At 56.8% G+C, this 18,521-nt stretch overlaps 1 protein-coding gene and 1 long non-coding RNA gene across 5 annotated transcripts; one reads left to right on the top strand and one right to left on the bottom strand.

Annotated features, from left to right (window-relative positions):
• Window positions 1-1,186: 1,186 nt before the first annotated feature.
• Window positions 1,187-16,234, bottom strand: TSKU (tsukushi, small leucine rich proteoglycan). 4 transcript variants are annotated; one of them, XM_007660069.4, is made up of 2 exons: window positions 16,085-16,234; window positions 1,187-2,415 (listed from the first exon to the last, which is right to left on the bottom strand). In XM_007660069.4, exons 1-2 carry the CDS (start codon window positions 16,201-16,203, stop codon window positions 1,290-1,292), a joined length of 1,245 nt encoding a protein of 414 aa, XP_007658259.1. In that variant the 5' UTR covers window positions 16,204-16,234; the 3' UTR covers window positions 1,187-1,289. The 4 variants fall into 4 exon arrangements, with proteins under 4 accessions (XP_007658259.1, XP_028903783.1, XP_007658260.1 ...); XM_029047950.2 differs by lacking the exon at window positions 16,085-16,234 and adding an exon at window positions 8,791-9,042; XM_007660070.3 differs by lacking the exon at window positions 16,085-16,234 and adding an exon at window positions 3,917-3,991.
• On the top strand, window positions 12,266-16,089 carry LOC103166926. The gene is made up of 4 exons (XR_003753878.1): window positions 12,266-12,455; window positions 13,959-14,032; window positions 14,183-14,263; window positions 15,852-16,089. It is a non-coding gene; the product is annotated as an uncharacterized LOC103166926 (long non-coding RNA).
• Window positions 16,235-18,521: the final 2,287 nt, after the last annotated feature.

The raw sequence follows: 18,521 nt of genomic DNA on the forward strand, positions 1-18,521 counted from the left end.
CCAGCCACACCGCTCTGGTGGCTACCATGGGCACGGCGGAGCTGGGGATGATCGCCAATGCTCCCAAGCGAGAAGCAATTCCAGCAAAAGCTGTTATCCAGCACCTGCGGGGAATGGGGTGTGCTGCTGGTTGATCCAGAGTGTCGGGGAAATAAGAGGCAGGGCTGGCTGCCCATCAGGGCACAGGCTGAGACATCTAGACGAAGCCCCTGGGGTAGTATGGGAAGTGATGCTCCCTGGCTAGTAAAGCTGAAGCTGTTGGCTACATTGGGTGAGCAGAATCTACACAGGCAGGAGGCCAGAGAGTTGTCCAGAGGACCAGCCATGTCCGGGGCTTTTGGAAGCATTGGTTTCTAGAGCTTCTTGGAGAATAAATCTTCTTTTAACTCAATCATAGCAATCATATTTATTGAGCCCGTACTGTGGGCAGAGCACTGCACTGTTTGGGAGAGTAACAGTATAAGAGTGGAGAGACGTGACATGTTCCTGCCCACGAGGAGCTTACAGGCTAGAAGCCCCTGTCTCATCTTCTGGAGTTTTCCAGGAAACAAGACTTTGCCTCTCATCATCAGTGCCAGGAGTCCCCCACACCAGTGTGAAGCCATTTTACGGCTTGGAATGAGCCTGCTCGGCCTGACCAGGCGAGTTCAGGTCCAGGGGGAAAAAGAAATCACTTCAACGACGGAGCTCAGCCCCCGGCATGCGGACTGGATCCCAGCGCTGGGTGGGGGGAAGGGTTCCGGCGTCCCGTGAGAGGATAGTTCCTCTCTAGCCTGCACTGAGCCTCATCCACCCACCTTCTGGGGAGTCAAACCCAAGACTCCTTCAAATCTCCCAGGGGGGTGACCCAATCGTGACCCGTGGACCCCACACCAGCCTCCCACAAAGGTGAGAGCCTCGAGCAGCAGATTCCTCCCCGGCCACGTCCAGAAGGCACTTCTGGGAAAAGAGTGAACGGGTGGGGAGGAACAAGAAGCTCCAGAAGGGCCGGGGTCGGGGCTGGGGCGGGGGGGGACCCTTTTGGCCCCCAGTTCCCAAACTGATCTGGGGACTTTCCGGGCTGGTTTCAAAGACGGGCACGGGACCCGGGCCCTACCACACCTCCCCTAAGCTTGCAGGACCGGGCAGGGACAAGGGGGGATGTAGGGATCTGTGGGAGTGTGACTTCTTCAACGGCCAGCTGACAGACCCCCAGTGTCCCCCCCTCCAGGTTGGCCAGGGAGAAACATTATTTGGGGGCAACTGGTCAGTGGGGCAGGTGTCTGGTGTCCTCACCACCCTAGGGACGGTCACAAGGCATAGGGCACGGGGGCTTTGGCAGCGTCCCCAGCCCTCTCCTGGCAGGACAAGACCTCCTTCCTGATCAGCCCCGCTGCCTCCTGCTGCCGGTGGTACTGGCTCTCGCGGACCACCTTGAGGCAGCGGACCCCCGCGGCCAGCATGATGCTCCGGATGGCCGGTAGGCGGTCCAACAAGGCGTCGGGCAGCGTGGCCACACCCGTCCCGGACAGGTCCAGCTCCTGCAGGGAGTCCAGGCCTCGGAAGGCCTCGGCGCTGAGTGCCCGGAGCCCAGGGTTGCCGGATAGGTCGAGGACCTGTAGGCTGGGCAGGGGCCCGAAGCCGTGGGCAGTCAGCCCCGGGGAGGCCCGCAGGCGGCCGAGAGACAGGTGGACCAGGTCCGTCAGCCCTGCAAAGGCGCCACCCGGGACCGAGGCCACCGGGTTCCCATCCAGGCTCAGGAAGCGCAGCGGGAGGCCCCGCAGGTCCGGGACAACCTGCAGGAGGTTTCCGGAGAGGTTCAGGCCCCGGAGGTTGGGGACGGGCCGGTCTGCAGGCCAGGAGACGTGAGAGATGCGGTTATGGGACAGGTCGACGTGCAGCGGCCGACCCTGGCCCCGGGGAGAGGAGAAGGCACCCACGGACACCTCGGTCAGGGCGTTGTGGCTCAGGTCCAGGTCTCCCAGGGGCGAGCGGGCGAAGGCCTCGTCCGGGAGGGCCTCCAGGGCATTATGGCTCAGGTCCAGGGCCTCCAGGTAGCGCAGGCGGGCAAAGGTGGCCGGGGCCAGGTGGGTGAGTCGATTGTGGCTCAGGTCCAGGCTGACCAGCGTGGTGTAACCGGGCCCGGCCAGCACCGACTGGTTGATGACCCGCAGCTGGTTGGAGGACAGGTCCAGGTAGGTGGTGTCCAGTGGGATGGGCACGGGGACGATGTGGGCGCCCACGCCACTGCAGTCCACCTGGGTCAGGCTGAAGCTGTCGAAGAGGCCGAAAGTCTCCACTTGGCACCGGCACCTGGGGAAGCAGGACCGCCCGGCCCCGGCTCCCGCCCCGGTCCCGGCCCCCGCCCCGGGCGGCGACAGCAGCAAGAGCAGCAGAGGCAGCAGGGCGAGCCAGATGGGCCACGGCATCGTGGACCTGCAAGACAAGGAGAGTAGGAAGGGTTCAGCCTGCCCACCCCCGAGCAGGCCGCAGGAGGGGGAGCGGGAGGGAGAGCCCCATTTTCTGGGACCCGGTCAGAGCCCAGGTTCCCGCAACCCCTCCACCCTAGCCCCACTGGGGCTGGCAGGCCCACTAGACCCGACCAGCTTCCTTGGGTCAGTCTGAGCCCTGTGGCTGCTGGAGGATGTGCGGATCCTGGAACCGCGTGAGGGCCGGGAGGCAGGAGAGAGCAGGAGGGAGAAAAAGGGGTAGATTTGGTCTCAGCAGCCGGATGGATGCAATGTTTCTGAGGACCCACAGGCCACTGGACGAACAAAAAAGCACAAGGGTCACTCTATCCCCAGGCTCCCAATTCCACTCACCTGGTGGGCACTATGGGCTCTGCCCAGTGATTGGAAGCTTCTCTCTCTGATTGGAAGCTTCCCTCTCTTCCCCTCTAGACAGTATGATCATTGTGGGCAAAGAATATGTCTGTTATATTGTGCTCTTCCAAACAGTATGGTGCTCCGCACAAAATAAGTGCTCAATTAATACGATTGACTGACTGACTCTCTGGCCAATCAGCCCCCACCTAGCAGGCTCAGGTATGGTAGTCATCGCCCCGGAGGGGTCCCTCAAAGACCCCAGTCTAGATTCATTCTGCCTTTGCCCCACGTTTCCTCAGGGCAAACCTTCAGTGATAAGTGTCCAAGTTGTTCTTTGTCCATAGGGGCATCTTTCCCCAACTCTCCCGTGTCTCCAGTGAGCAAACACTCAGTGGTGTTAGCTGCTCAGCGGGTTCTGTGATTGTGGCCTCTGTGCTGGGCCCCTCCTCCTTCTCTCTCCACCAACCCACCCCCCTCCTGGGTCCAGGTCGAACTGGGTTCTCACCAATTCTGGCCAAATCAAAGTCAGGGGTCAGAGGTGCGGGGCGGCTAGGCGGAGAGGATCCAGCTAAGGGCGAGGGGGGGAGGCAGCGAGGACAGAGAACATAGGGTTCCAGCTGGTGTTGTTGACCGCCTTAATCATTCCACACCCACACCTAGGCCCTGTCTGGGGACTATTTCCTTAGACACCCTGCTCCTCTTGCTCTTGTTCCTTTCCTTCCAGAAACCTTCACTTGACCCCCACTCTCCGACCCCAAAAAGGACCAGCTCAGACCCAAGACCCTCACAGTTCCAAACCTCCCAGTTGAAATTCCTGCCGCCACCCACCGCCGGCCGACTGAGACCCCAACTTCCACCACAGTCAGCCGACGGGCCGTTCCCCCAACGGTCGGCCGGGAACCACTTCTCCCACGACTGGGGAAACCCCACCAACTCTGCTAACTGGCTGGTATCCCACAGTGTCGCTGTCCCCAGACTGACAAAGCCAACTTTGACCGGGACTCTGGGGTCCTGGGGGTGAGGTGAAGTGGGGAGAGGGAGCAAGGAGGGATGAGGAGGAAGGGGGAGGGCGGGAGATGGGAAGGGGACAGGGGCTCTCTCGAGACTCTCACCTACTTCCGTGCCCGTCCGAACAGACGGGATGGCCACAGCATGCTGACGGGCTCAGCGCTGGGCAGCCTACTTATCAGCACTCCCGGGTCCCACCCCCAACCTCTCTGCCCAGCTCCCTGGGGGGCCGTTTCAATTTCAGGTTATGCAAGCTGCCTCTCCCCTTGCCTTCAGCCAGATCCCATTACCAAACCCTCGGGAACGCTGTTAAGGGGTGGGAATCTCGCCCTCCTCCCACCCCTCTTCTACTGCCCCCCCAGCCCATGGGGGGGCCTGTCCCCCCGGGATCTCCAGGCACCAACAGCGGCCCCAGAGGGTGGACCGCCAAGCCGCTCGAGGTACCGAGGTGGGCAGAGACTCCAGGAGGGGAAACCTCAAGACTTGCCCAGGTTCCCGTTCTGGCCCGCACTCTCCAGCCCACCAAAATGCCCCTGGTCTGCAGCTGGCTCTCAGCTGCCCTCTGCAGCTGCAGTTTGGTGGGGAGCCAGGAGGCAGAGAGGCCCTGGGGAGGGGTGGGAGCGCCCACCTGGAGCTCCCAGGCCGGAAGCAGATGGGAAAATCCACCACATACACAGGCCGAGGAGGAGGATCCAGGATATCACCTTCCCGGCGCTGAATCCGGCTCAGAAACCCGAGACCTTCCCTCACCCAGCACTCTCACACGCACCTACAGTGATGGGGGTGGAGGGAGGGAGGGCCGGGGGACCGAGTTTCCTTCTGTACCAGGTGCCCACTGCCAGCAGACCACTGCACTGGGCACCCACTGCCCTCAGGCCGCTGTACTGGGTGCCCACGACCCGCAGGCCGCTATACCGGGCACCCACTGCCCACAGTACTGGACACCCACTGCTCGCAGGCTGCTGCACTGGGTGCCCACTGCCCGCAAGCCACTGTACTAGGAGCCCACTGCCCACAGGCCACTGTACTGGATGTCCACTGTCCACAGGCCGTTGTACTAGGAATCCACTGCGCATAGGCCCCTCTGCTGTATGCCTGGAGGAAAGACATCTGACAGAGGACGAAGGCCCCTGCCCTGGAGGGGCCGGGTCCAGGGCCAACGGACATTAGACCGGACCCCATGTCGTCCATCCACCAATGGCCACATACCTCAGAGTTAGAGGAGCAGCAGCAGGGAAGGAAGAGGTGGGGAAAAAACACCTCACTGTGTCCGGCTCCTCAGCCGGCCCCAGCACTATCCTTCGACTTTTCCTGAATAAATAACTGGCCTGCTGGAAAAGGGACCCTTCCATAAGGAGAGAGTAAAAAAAATAGGAGAAGGGGGGCGGATGTGGACAGCAGAGGAGATGGGGAGAAAGGAGGTGGGAGAGATGGAAGGACGGAGATGGACAGAGGTCCCGAGGGCATGTGGAGTCAGAGGGTGAGGAAGGCTGGGGGCCCTGTGCTCCCAAGATGCATTTTAGGGGTCCATCCCCCATGGTTGCCCCCCTGTTAGTGGTGGTCTGGGAGGCTCTAGAGGGGGGAGAAAGAGAGAGAGAGAGTGTAAGGCCAACTGCCCCCTGGGCCCCTTGCCTTACATCACCAGCTCATTGCTGGCAAGCACTCTGCCAAGGGCAGAGTGAAATCTAAACCCCACGGGATTGGGACGGGTCTTACCACCTCCTCCCATTACCTGGAAGGCCAGAGAGAGAGAGAGAGAGAGAGAGAAAGGAAGGAGGAGGGAGAAGAAAGGAGAAGGAGGGAGAAATAAGACTCAGCAGTCACCTCGAGAGGAAAATTCTTTCTCTCTCTCTTCCCTTCCTTTCCCCCCCACCCCTCCACCCCCTTTTAGGGTTGCATTCTGCACCTGCCTCAGGCAGCGTAACCCACCGGCCGGATCCCCAGCAGGGTCCCGTCCACTGGCCAAGTCCAGGGGATTCCTGGGGAGCCTGCAGACGGCCCGGCCTCGGCTGTCTGGCACGGCCAGCGGCGGGACAGGAAGCAGAAGCAGCAGGAAAGAATGTTAGGCGTCACCCTCGATCCCGGCCGGTCAGCCCGGCGGCTGTACACCCGTGGCTATCAGCTTCCCGGCATAAATGCCAGCGTGTCCCTGTGGTTGCCAGCCTGGGAGAGGGCCAGGACCATCCATCTGGGCCCTTCTGGGCTGACAGAGCCGAGGTAGGCGACAAAACCAGTCTGGAACTCCCCGTCCGCCTGCCCCGGGGGTGCTGGGTACCTAAAAAGATGTCACTGGCCTAGTCAGAACTTCATGGGGAGGGCCAGCTTGCCGGTGGCCGAGCGAGAGGGGACAGGGTAACCGCCACCAGGGGATGGAGGAGTAGGTTCAAAACCAATCTGAGCCAGTGATCAGCACAGAGGGGATACACAAACACACAGACACGTATCTCACCCCCTGCTACCTCCCCCAATCTCAGCAGGCAGGTTCCCTTGTACCCTTCCACTCGACCCCAACCCAGAGATGGGCGAGTTTTCCGCCAGGAGACACCAGGCAGCACGTGACAGCTCCATGCTGGGAACACCAAGGTCTCGGAAGGGAAGGGGTGCGGTGGGGGGGGGGGGACGGGACAGGGAGCCTAGGATGACCTCAGGCATGGTCAGTGCCTGTTTCCAGAAAGAACAAGGGTGGGAATGGGTGGATAATCGACAAGTCTGGGATTTGGGAGTCTGAGGAGTTCAGGGGGCTGACTTGCTCAGAGGTGAAAGGTTCGACCTTCTCTATCCCCAACCCAACCCTTTCATCCACAGTTGTTATGTAAAGGTGATCAGATGAGTCGTGTGCTGCTTTCAAACACAAATTGATACCCTGCTGTCTCATCAGTGGGTTAGTCCCTGGGTCAGCCTGCTGGTCTATCCAACCCCAGATTCAGTCTATGGCAGTGGGCCCAGGAGCCCAAAAAGAACCATATGCCGGTTGCCCTCACGACTAGGGATGGACCTTCCAACATTCCTGACTCTCCCAGTGACCCGGCATAGACCATCCAACTCCCCCAACTCTCCCTTCTCCATCCCTGACTCCCCCAGTGACCCAGCATGGATCACCCAACATTCCTGACTCTCCCCCCTCCATCCTTGACTCCCCCAGTGATTCAGAATGAATAATAATTGCGGTATGTTAAGTGCTTACTGTGTGTCAGACACTGTACTAAGCACTGGGGTGGATACCAGCAAATTGGGTTGGACTGATTCCCCGTCCCGCACGGGGCTCACGGTCTTAATGCACCCAACAGAAGCAGCGTGGCTCAGTGGAAAGAGCCTGGTCTTCGGAGTCAGAGGTCATGGGTTCGAATCCCAGCTCTGCCACTTGTCGGCTGTGTGACCGTGGGCAAGTCACTTAACTTCTCTGTGCCTCAGTTCACCCATCTGTAAAATGGGGATTAACCGTGAGCCTGATGTGGGACAACCTGATTACCCTGTCTCTACCCCAGCGCTTAGAACAGTGCTTGGCACATAGTAAGCGCTTAACAAATACCAACATTATTATTATTATTATTAACTCTCCCTTCTTCATCCCTGACTCCCTCCCAGTGACCCAGCCTGGACCACCTTCAATTCGGCCTGGTATGGGTTGGGCCGTCTAGCGGATCAGTCTGTGACGGGTCTTGTCTGTCTTCACAAAGGAAGAGGAATATGCGGCGGGGGTTCGGCCTGCAGCGACGGCTCTGCGGACGCCCTCTGACATCGAACTTTTAGGGTTGGCCCCGGCGGTTTGGATTTAGGGGAGCTGTGGGTTTATTATAGTAGGGGGCGGGAGGTAGCGGGGCAGGCTGCCGACCAGATGCTGGCTGGAGGCTGGAGGGAGACCTAGCGGCCCTTCCCCCACTGGAGTTATCTGGGGGATATTCCAGATGCAACCGCCCCATCCGGTGTCAGCCGGACCGTTTCCAGACGGGAAATCCCCACGGCACCTCCTCCTCTCCGCCTGCCTCCCGTTCAAGCCACAGAGCTAGCCACAATGGTAGCCACGAAGCCAGTCGGGGCTCAGCCACGGCCTCAGCCTTTCCAATCACAGCTCTTCTCTGGTCCGGACCTGAGGATAGTGTGAGTCCGTGAGCGTGTACACACACACACACTTTCACACCAAAAGTTAAAGAGTGAACCGACCCACCTCCAGCACCCAGGTCCCCAGCCCGGATTAATGCATTCATTCAATCGGATTGTAAGGGTTCCCACATTCGCGAGGGAGGTGCTGAGGAAGGAGGGTGTTTGAGGCCCGCTCCAGTGGTCGATCATTCGATAGCCCGTGGCAACCCGCCCCATCCCCCCCCCCAAAAAGCAGATCAGCAGAGGAAAGATGGATCCATTGCGACACCCCTCCCCAACCCCCCCAGGTCACCAAAAGCATCCTCGGGCCTACATACACTTGCGGGGGAGGGAGGGCGGGGCGGATGGGATGGGGAAGGAAGAGAGAACTGAAAGGGGAAGGGTGTCCCAAGGGACGGGACGGCAGATGTGTTTGGAGACCCCCCTGGGGAGGGGGACTCCTGCCACATACCGACACACGTGGGCCCGCACAATTGTGCTTGCCGACGGGAACTCCCAACACATGCACGTTCGCTCTTTCACTCAGTTTCCCCAATATTCACCCCCCCCCACAAACAGAGTAGCCCCCGCCTTTGTCCCTAGCTGTGCGGCCCGCCCCCCGCCCGCCAGAAGGGAAACCGCTGCCACGGAGCGAGGAAAAGTTGAAACCGCCCCCTCCTCCGCCCAGGCCGGGGGGCGGGGGCCTTAAAGTTTGCCCGGCCGGATCCGGGGGGCGGGGGAGGACTGGCAGCTGCCCCGCAGGGCCAGGCAAGGAGGGGGGTCTGCCGGGGGCGTGCCCGGAGCCCCGGGCCCCCACCCCGGGCCCTCCCTTTGTGGCCAGGGACCCTCTCGGGAAAGACCCCCCAGCCCCCCGGGCCCGGCTGGCCCCCGCACCAACCTTGGTCCTCGCCCCTGGACCGCAAGAGCCGGTCCTTCTAATCAGCTCCTCCTCGTGCTCCGGCTCAGTCCGATGCCAGGCGCGCCCGCCGGGCCCTGGGCACGGGCCCGGGCATGGTCCCGGTCCCGGTGCCCCCCTGCCCAAAGCCCCTCCTCCGGCCCAGGCCCGATGCTGACCACGGCGGCTGCAGGCGAGAGTCTAAGGGGTGGAGAGGAAGGCTCAGCCTCCTCCTCCTTCCCTTCTTTCCCTCCTCCTCCTCCTCCTCCAGCTCTCTTCCTCCTCCTCCTCCTCTTCTTCCTCCTCCTCCTCCTCCTTCTCCAGCCGCCGCCCTCCCCCGGGCGGAGGGGACGAGGCATTTGCTGCGAGGCCTCTCCAGCCCCTCCAGGGAGCGTCGCAAAAGTGCCGAATTCCCTCTCCCCTTCCCGCTCGGCGAGCCCTAGGGAGCGTCTATAAAGTCCTCCTCGCCCCCCCCCCCATCCAGGCACCGCTCCCCCCACCCCACGACCCCCACTCCCCACGACCCTCATCCCCAGCCCTGGTCGGGCACGTGAGGCAGGGAGTGAGAGAGGCGAATCGAGGGTTGACTCGGGGCATCCTTAATAATAATAATGATGACATTTCTTAAGCGCTTACTACGTGCAAAGCTCTGTTCTAAGCTCTGGGGAGGATACAAGGTGATCAGGTTGTCCCCTTACTGCCCATTTTACAGAGGAGGTCACTGAGGCACAGAGAAGTGAAGGGACTTGCCCAAAGTCACCTAGCCGACAAGCGGCAGAGCAGGGATTTGAACTCATGATCTCTGACTCCCCAGCCCGTGCTCCTTCCACTGAGTCACGCTGCTTCTCTTAATCAGTAGCCCCCCCAACCACCACCACCCCCCTCCCAAATTCGGGAAATGGAAAGGGACCGACCCAAAAGGGCACATGCCCGCCAATGCCAACTTCCCCTACCCACCTTCCCGTGACCCTCAGAACACACCGAAGCACCAGGATCTGGGTCCCCACCCCGGGGGTAATAATAATGGCATTTGTTAAGCGCTGACTATGTGCCAAGCACCGTTCTAAGCACTGGAGAGGATACAAGGTGATCAGCTTGACCCATGTGGGGCTCACAGTCTTAATCCCCATTTTACAGATGAGGTCGCTGAGACACAGAGAAGTGAAGTGACCTACCCAAAGTCACACAGCTGACAAGCGGCTGAGCAGGGATTTGAATGCATGACCTCTGACTCCGAAGACCAGGCTCTTTCCACTGAGCCCTCCACCACCACCCAGGGCCTCAGATAAGGTTCCCTCTCGGCGAGAAGGGGGAAGGGGTAGCTGGCAAAGGAGAGAGGGGAGGGAGGGGGCGCAGTCCAGACTGGAAATGCAGACGGAATTTTCCCCGATTGGAAAGAGGACCGTGGTCCCGACAAAGCACGGGGTGGACGGGAAACTGGGGGAGAGGGAAGGGTCCTCCCGATCCTCACCGAGAGTGGGAGATTCAGGGGCTCAAGTCCCTCCCCGGCGTTTGAGGGGCTGGGGCTCGAGGCTGGTCAGGAGGCCGGGGAATTCCTCAGCTTTGTACCTGGGGTTTTTTTAATGTTTAGTCAGAGATTTTCCTCCTCGCGAAGGATCTATCAATGGTATTTACTGAGCGCTTATGGTACGCAGAAGACTGTACTATGCGCTTGGGAGATAGAGCAGAGTGGGTCGACAGGTTCCCTGCCCGCAACGAGCTTTCAGTCTAGAGGGAGAGACGGACATTCATATAAATAAATACATGATGGATACGGACTTAAGTGCCGTGGGGCTGAGGAGAGGGTGAGCAAATCAGGATGACGCAGAAGGGAGTGGGAGAAGAGGAAATGAGGGCTTAGTCAGGAAAGGCCTCTTGGAGGAGGCGGGCCTGAAGTTCGGGAACATGGTCAGTCTTTTATCATTGAAGATCTGCTCCCCTTAACACAGCTATGCCGGAGGCGCTTGTGAAGAGAATGAGCCGCAGCAAGAGACCCAAACAGCTGCTGGATGGAGAATCGAAATTGGGAGACCAAAAAGCAAGATGGACAGATGAAGTGTTTTAAGGATAGGGTCAAACAAAATCTCAAACAAAGCTGCACACCAGCTGAAAAGTGGGGCTCAATTGCTGCCGTGGCCTAGCACGGGCTTGGGAGTCAGGAGGACCTAGTTCTAATCCTGGCTCCTCCACTTGTCTGCTGTGTGACCTTGGGCAAGTCACTTCACTTCTCTGGGCCTCAGTTCCTTCATCTGTAAAATGGGCATTGGAACTGGGAGCCCCTTGTGGGATGGAGGCCATATCTAACCTGATTAACTTGTATCTACTCCAGAGCTTAGTATATTGTCTGGCACATAATGCTTAATGAGTGCCATAAAAATAGTAAGACAGACCTGCATGGCTTCTGCTAGCAACAAGGGAATAGCTCTCTCTGAGCAAAAGTTTCCTGTGAAAAGAGAGATAAGGAGACAGGAGAGTAAACAGCACCAGGGGCTGTAAACACTAAGAACAACAACAAGGGTCAACAGGGGACATCCGGGAAGCAGCCTGACCTGGTGAATAAAGCACGGGCCTGGGAGTCAAAGGACCTGGGTTCTAATCCTGGCTCCACCACTTGTCTGCTGGGTGACCTTGAGCAAATTATTTCACATCTTTGTGCCTCGTTTTCCTCAATTGCAAAATGAGGATTAGATACCTGTTCTCCCTCCTGTTTAGACTGTGAGCCCCAGTGTGGGACAGAGACTGTCTGATCTGATTAACTTGTATCCACCCCAGCACTTAAAACGGTGCTTCACACATAAGTAAGTGGTTAACAAGTACCATAAAAAACCTTTTTGTGTGCCCACTACGTCCAGGACCGAGAAGCCCACACTAACCTTTTCAGTCATGCAGCTCAACTTCCCCATCAGTGCCGACTTCTTCTAATATAAAAGACAACTTCATGTAGATTTTTCTCCTACCCTGGTTTGTCTACGTGTAGTGTATGGATTTCACTATATATGGGTGTGAATCTGTCTGAGTAGATATTCGTGTGTGTCTGAATATGTGTGTACACATTATGAATGCATGAGTACATCTGTATGTACGGATATGTACATATGAATTTATATAAGTACGTCTGTGTGTATAGGATAAATAGTGGGGAGAGAGTTGATGGAGTGCCTGAAAACCAACTATCAGGAGTTTCTGCTTGATGCAGAGAGGAATGGGTGGCCACTGGAGGTTTTTGAAGAGTGGGGAGACTGGCATAAAATGAGGTTTAAGAACAATGGCCCAAGCAGCAAAGTTAAATGGGGACTGGAGGTGGGAGGGGTTGGAGACAGGGAGGCCTGCAAGGAGACTTATGCAGTAGACAAGTCAGGGTATGCCTTCCCTAAACGGCAGCGACAGAGACAAGACCGTCCAGTCATCGCCTCGCCTATCCTCCTCAGCCGCCCCCGGCCCACCCCAGCCAGCAGAAGCGCCGCCCACAGGGACTCGAAAACCTCGTCGTTCCTCGTCTCTGTAGCCGAAGGTCACTGAAGCAGGCCAAACCCCAGGGCCTCGAGCCTGGAGCCAGCGGAGGGCAGAGGCCGGAGGCTGAAGGGCAGAGGGCCAGGGCAGGCCCCCCGGAGCCAAGCAGAAATTCCAGGACAGAGAGGAAAATCCCAGGATTTGGACCGATTTTCAGGGTGAGGAGTACCAGCTGCAGCAGCTGATCTGGAAATACTGAAGATCCTTCTCTACCTAGTACTTTGTCCCCCCAGCCCCCACCCCCTGCCTTAAGCCCCCTCCTCAGGCCCAATATCCCTTGCCCCTTGCACCCCGTCCCCTGCTGACTTCACCTGCGGCTGGGGATCAGAATACTGGGAGACTTGAGGATTCACAGATTCAGTCACCGTTTCCTTTGGATTATCTAATCTACGTCTGGGGTCCCTCCCATTAGTCCACAGAGGGTGCTGGGCCTGGATGCTCTCAACCGGGATTCTCCCACTCCCTCTGTGTCGCCCTTGCATTTCGATTTGCACCCTTTCTCCACCCCCCAGCCCTCCAGCACTCATGTACGTACCCATAATTTATTTACATTACTGTCTCCCTGTCTAGACTGTAAACTCACTGTGGGCAGAGAACTCGTCTGCCAACTCTGTTATATTGTCTCTCCCCAGTACAGTGCCCTACACATAGTAAGCGCTCAATAAATACGAATGATTGATAAATTGATCGGGGGGGGTTGGAGGAAGACCACAACGTGGCAGGAGTCATGAGTCTCCGGCTGTCGGGAAATTCCTTGGGTCTGGCTCAAGTCCTTCCCACTGCAGCATAAGATCCTTTCTCGGGTCTGTCTCAGCTTTGCAACCACAGCCACTGGGACACCCGAACAAAAACTCCTCACCGAGGGTTTTAAAGCTCTCAATCACCATGCCGCCTCCGACATCACCTCACTCCTCTTCCTACTACAACCCAGCCCGCACATTTCACTCCTCTAATTTCAACCTTCTCACTGTGTCTCCATCTCATCTATCTCACCACCGACCCTTCGCCCAGGTCTCTGCCTCTGGCCCGGAACACCCTCCCTCCTCAAATCCGACAGACAGTGACTCTCCCCCATTTCAAAGCCTTATTGAGGACACATCTCCTCCAACAGGTCTTGCCTTATTAAGCCCCCCTTTCCTCTTCTCCCACTCCCTCCTGCATCACCCTGACTTGCTCCCTTTGTTCATCTCCCTTCCCAGCCCCACAGCACTTATGTACATATCAGTAACCTATTTATTTATATTAATGTCTATCTCCCCCACGTCTAGACTGAAAGCTCACTGTGGGCTGGGAATGTGTCTGTTTATTGTTGCATTGTACTCTCCCAAGCGCTTAGTACTGTGCTCTGCACACAGTAAGCGTTCAGTAAATATGATTGACTGCGTGATTGCCCCCCGAGTTTCAGGACATGGCGAGCAGCAGAATCTGATGGAAAGGTGCACGAGGCTGGGAGCCCAGAGACTGGAGACCTGGGTTTCAGTTCCATCTCTGCCCCCGCCCTCCTGCAACCATGCAGATGGTGCCCTGCAAACCCCAGGTGCTTAGCAAACATATCGATTGCCTTGCTCTGTGACCTGGGACAAATCAACTAGCCTCTCTGGGCTTCAGTGTCCTCCTCTGTAAAACAGGAATGATATTCCCTGTCTCTCCCTGCCTCCCAGGGATGGTGTGAAGATAAAATGAGGCAAACGATGTGAAAGAGCTCTGGAAACGATTTTATGAAGTGATCTACAAAGTAAGGGCTATTATTATCTTCCTCTTTGGTTTTTAAAAATGGTTTAACTCCTCTTTAAACTCCCCCCAAAACGAGGGAGTCCCCTAGGCGCTGGGCTGAGAACAACGAGCTTCCCTGTCTCTTAATTAAACATATTTTTCTCTCGACTAGGCAAATTATTTCCAAAGAAGTTACCCTTTCATGAACCGGCAGCAAAATTGCTCAACAGGACCACAGAGGCCAGAGCAGAAGGTGCATTGTTACAGACCCGTTCTCGCTGGATAAGTTCGTTATTACAGTTTGACAAAGATCCCATTTCCCAGCTTTGCTCACCCTCACCCCTCCCCAGAACCCCTTTCTAACCGCCCTTTCATGGGCCCTGGAGGGAAGGGGTGGGCTCAGAGGGAGAGAGGGGTGTGTGTGTGTGTGTGTATGTGTGTGTTGTTGAGTGTCTTTCCTGAGAAACAAACCAGTCACTGCAGGTTTTATGAAACACGTTACCTTTACTTAGAGGATTAAACTACCTCCCAAGGAGGCTGACTCCTGCTCCGTTCTGCCTCACTCAGCACTCTGCACCCCTACACCTCCTCCCACTGCTCCCCATCCCACCATAAGGGTTCCCTCCGAAGACCTTCCCTCTCCCTGCCTAGGGACCCTGGGTTCCCCTGCATCCTCCCAACCCCCTCAAAGGGTGCTTCAAAAGAGATCAAAACCGAGTCTTGGAGCTGGGTCTCCTGGCCAGTGCCTGCTTCTGACAGGCCTAAGAGGGATTCTTAGGCCCCTTCCTGGTCACCGTTGGTGGGAGGAGGCAGGCCCTCATTTCCTCTTCTCACCCCTCAGTCCCACAGCACTTAAGTCCATATCAGTAATTTATTTTTTGAATCTTAATATCTGCCTCCCCCTCTAGACTGAAAGCTCATTGTGGGCAGTCAGTCAATTGTATTTATTGAGCACTTACCGTGTGCAGAGCACTGTACTGAGCGCTAGGGAGAGGACAACCCAACAATATAACAGACACATTTCCTGCCCACAATGAGCTTACAGTCCAAAGGGGGAGACAGACACCAATATAAATAAATAAATTACAACTGTGTACATAACTGCTGTGCAGGTAGGAGGGGGGGATGAATAAAGGAAGCAAGGCAGGGCGACGCAGAAGGGAATGGGAGAAGAGGAAAGGGGGCTTAGTCAGGGAAGGCTTCTTGGAGGAGATGAGCCTTCAATAAGGCTCTGAAGGGGAAAGGGAGCATGCCTACCATCTCTGTTATAGTCTACTCTTCCAAGAGCTTAGTACGGTGCTCTGCACGTAGTAAGTGCTCAGTAAATTTGATTGATTGATTTATTGATTGATTGGGACAGCTGCAGCAGATATGTGCGGAAGTGGCTATTTGGGTGACATAAAGAGGAAGAAGCTTCTGGGCAGAGCCTAGAGCAAGGGACTCTTGGGGGGCTTGAGGCTGAGTCCCTTGGTGAGCAGCTCTTCCAGACACTGTGTGGAACCTCTGTTTCCCCCATCCCACCAGCTCCACTGCCCGTCTACCCTAAGCATGTCTTCCAAGGTGCGTCCAGGCCTTGGTTTGTGCCCTGGGAACGAATTTACCTTTGACTCAGGCAGCAGAAGGAACCCTGGCTGGTCCATCGGGTCTCACCCCAAAGCATCTCTCTGCCCTCACTTAATTCCTGCAAAGGCCGGGGGTACAGAGGCTGGCAACACGTTGGGGCTGCTGGCCACTGGGGCCAGGCAAGGTGACAATAGTTTCTGAGTCTGAGCAGAAGCTGTAGCTCCTGCCTGCTTATCGTCTTCTGTCCCTCTCTCCCTTCCTGGCTCACTCCTTCCCAGGGAGATAATCAGGACCAGAGAGGATGGGCCGGGGTGACTGGTTCCAGACAGCAGAGTTTACCCTCTGCATCGGCGCATACTGAAGGTGTGATGCCCCATGGGGAGAAGTTAGTGTGTTGTGGGGCTCTGAAGAAGGGGGGCCTGCGAATCTGCGAGATGGTCAGAGGAAAGGCAGCAGGCTGCTGCTGAGGAGAGCGCAGAGACCACCCGAGGATCACCCACCCCTGGCTCACCTGTTCGCACCGCCACCCGGGACACGAATGTGCGTCATGGATTCAAGGTCTGACTTGCTCCTCTCTGTGCCAGAGCCCTGGATTGGGCCAGGGAGTCGTTGACACTGGGAAAGTGGCATTGAGAACAGAGACCCCTCCCAGAATGGGCGAGGGGCCCCGGCCATGGCCGGCCTCAATGGATGTCCCCATGGAGAGGGCGCTGGGGTCATTAGTTAATCATCCACCCCGGGTGGATCTCCCAGCTGGATTGGCCACAAACCCGACTCACCCTGCTGAGTCAGTGCCCAGAGAAACGGGCTCATGGGGGCTGGAATAAGGAGATTCACCCCTGCCCAGCTCCAGGGGGCAGGGACAGGGGAGGGGGTATGGGGCATAGAGCAGGTCCAATCACCTAGAGGGTGCTGCAGCATTTCCAGGAGAAGGGTGGCTGCTTCACTGAAGGCCAGACCAGGGTGCCAGGGTGCCTGAAGTCTGGGTGCCAATCCCATTTGTCAGGAGACAGATCAGTCGATCAATCGTATTTATTGAGCACTCACTATGTGCAGAGCACAGTACTAAGTGCTTGGGAGAGTACAATATAATAATAAATAGAGATATACCCTGCCCACAACAAGCTCACAATCTAGAGGGTGAGGCAGATACTAATATAAATAAATAAATTACAGATGTGTACGTAAAAAGACTCATGCCCGATGTGGGGCTCAAACCCTTGACCCTGAGATTAAGAATCTCACGCTCTACCGAGTGAGCTAGTCAAGCACATCACAGACAAATGAAGGCATTCAGGAGGATCCCAGAACAGAGCCACCCCTCGGCCAGGGACCCACGCCCTACTTGAGGGAATCTGTGTACCTTAGGCAGGCGGTAGTTCTGAGAAATCTGAGCTTATACAGTTTTGTTTTCACGTCAATTATCCCATTTTATCCTCACTGCCTCTCTGCGATGCAGGGAGAAGTAGGGATTATCATTCCCATTTTACAGAGGAGGAAACTGAGGTCCAGAGAGGTTAGTCCACCTTCTACCACCACCAATCTTCCTGTTTCCCCCGGGGATATCAGCCCCCTGCAGGAAGCAAACCAACTGCCCCCTCGGTCCGGCCACAGAGCTGGATTCATAGGATCCAAAATCAGTCCGAAGAGATCCCACTTCCCTCCCATTTGTCCCTTCCCCAAATCCAGATCATGGAAGAGAACTGGGCGGAAGGCCCCAGGGGACTGAATGTTCAGTGATCTCAACTCGACTCAGCTTACATCCCAACCCCTGGTCCCCGGCCCTGAAGTGGAAACGCCCAACACCCTGTGATTCCTGGGGCCACTCGGCAAGGCCCAGAGGCCAGTAGGAACAGAGTTGAATCAATGGGCTCAGAGCTGGTGGGGTCGGGAGGTCGAGGGGCCGGGGGCTGGGGATCAGGGGCTGATATCCACATCCACAGTCACTCCACTGGACTATTCATCCAACTGCATTCGCTGCCTCCCCACACTGTCCAGCTGCAGCTGGCCAGTGCAACCGAGCTTTGGGAATGGGGCTGGACATCGAGGCACAGAGTAAACGACTTGTCAAGGATGCACAGCAGGCAAAGAGCAGATCCAGGGCTCCGAACGATATCCCTGGTCATGCCCATCCCACCCCTTCACTCTGCCAGGCATATGGGGGTCGGGGTCTAATGGCGGGAGGTAGGAGGCAGAGCTGGACCCCCTGCCCAGATTTAAAGATGTCAGAAGGGGCAGCAGATGTCAACCAAGGAGGATGAGTCAGTCACTGCACAAAGCAAGCAATGTGGCCCGATGGATAGAGCACAAGCTGGGAGTCAGAAGGACCTGAGTTCTAATCCTGCATCTGCTACTGGTCTGCTATGTGATCTACGGCAAGTCACTTCACTTCTCTGTGCCTCGTTTACCTCATCTGTAAAATGGGGATTGAGACTGTGAGCATAATCTGGAACAAGGACTGTGTCCAACCTAATTAGCTTGTATATACCCTGGAGCTTAGTATGGTGTTCGGCACATAGTAAGTGCTTAATAAATACCATTTAAAAAAACCCCGATTATCTAGTACATCGGGGCCTGTTGAGGAGATAGAGGGTGAGAAGGCCATATTGGAGGGGAGTTTGTGAGGGTGAGGGCGTGTACCTGGGAGAGGCGTCAATCAACTTTATCTAGAGTGGATCTTTGTCCTGAAAATGACACCAGAGTTCAGTGCCCTTTAGGTCGCCCGCCTGCTCCCGGCAGATAACACAACAGGTTCATCTCCAGTTCAAAGGTAAAGCAATGCCATCCCCGAGTTAGCTGCTATGAGATCAGCACAAGGGTCTCCCGTGTGCAGCTCTCTCTCCCGGACGCCACCACCCTCAAGGTCAGAGATGGACCATCCAACACCCCTGATTCTCCCCTCTCCATCTCTGACTCTCCCCCAGTGAACCAGCACGCACAGTCCATCA

This window comes from Ornithorhynchus anatinus, chromosome 20, assembly GCF_004115215.2.
Source record: "Ornithorhynchus anatinus isolate Pmale09 chromosome 20, mOrnAna1.pri.v4, whole genome shotgun sequence".
NCBI classification, from domain to species: Eukaryota; Metazoa; Chordata; class Mammalia; order Monotremata; family Ornithorhynchidae; genus Ornithorhynchus; species Ornithorhynchus anatinus.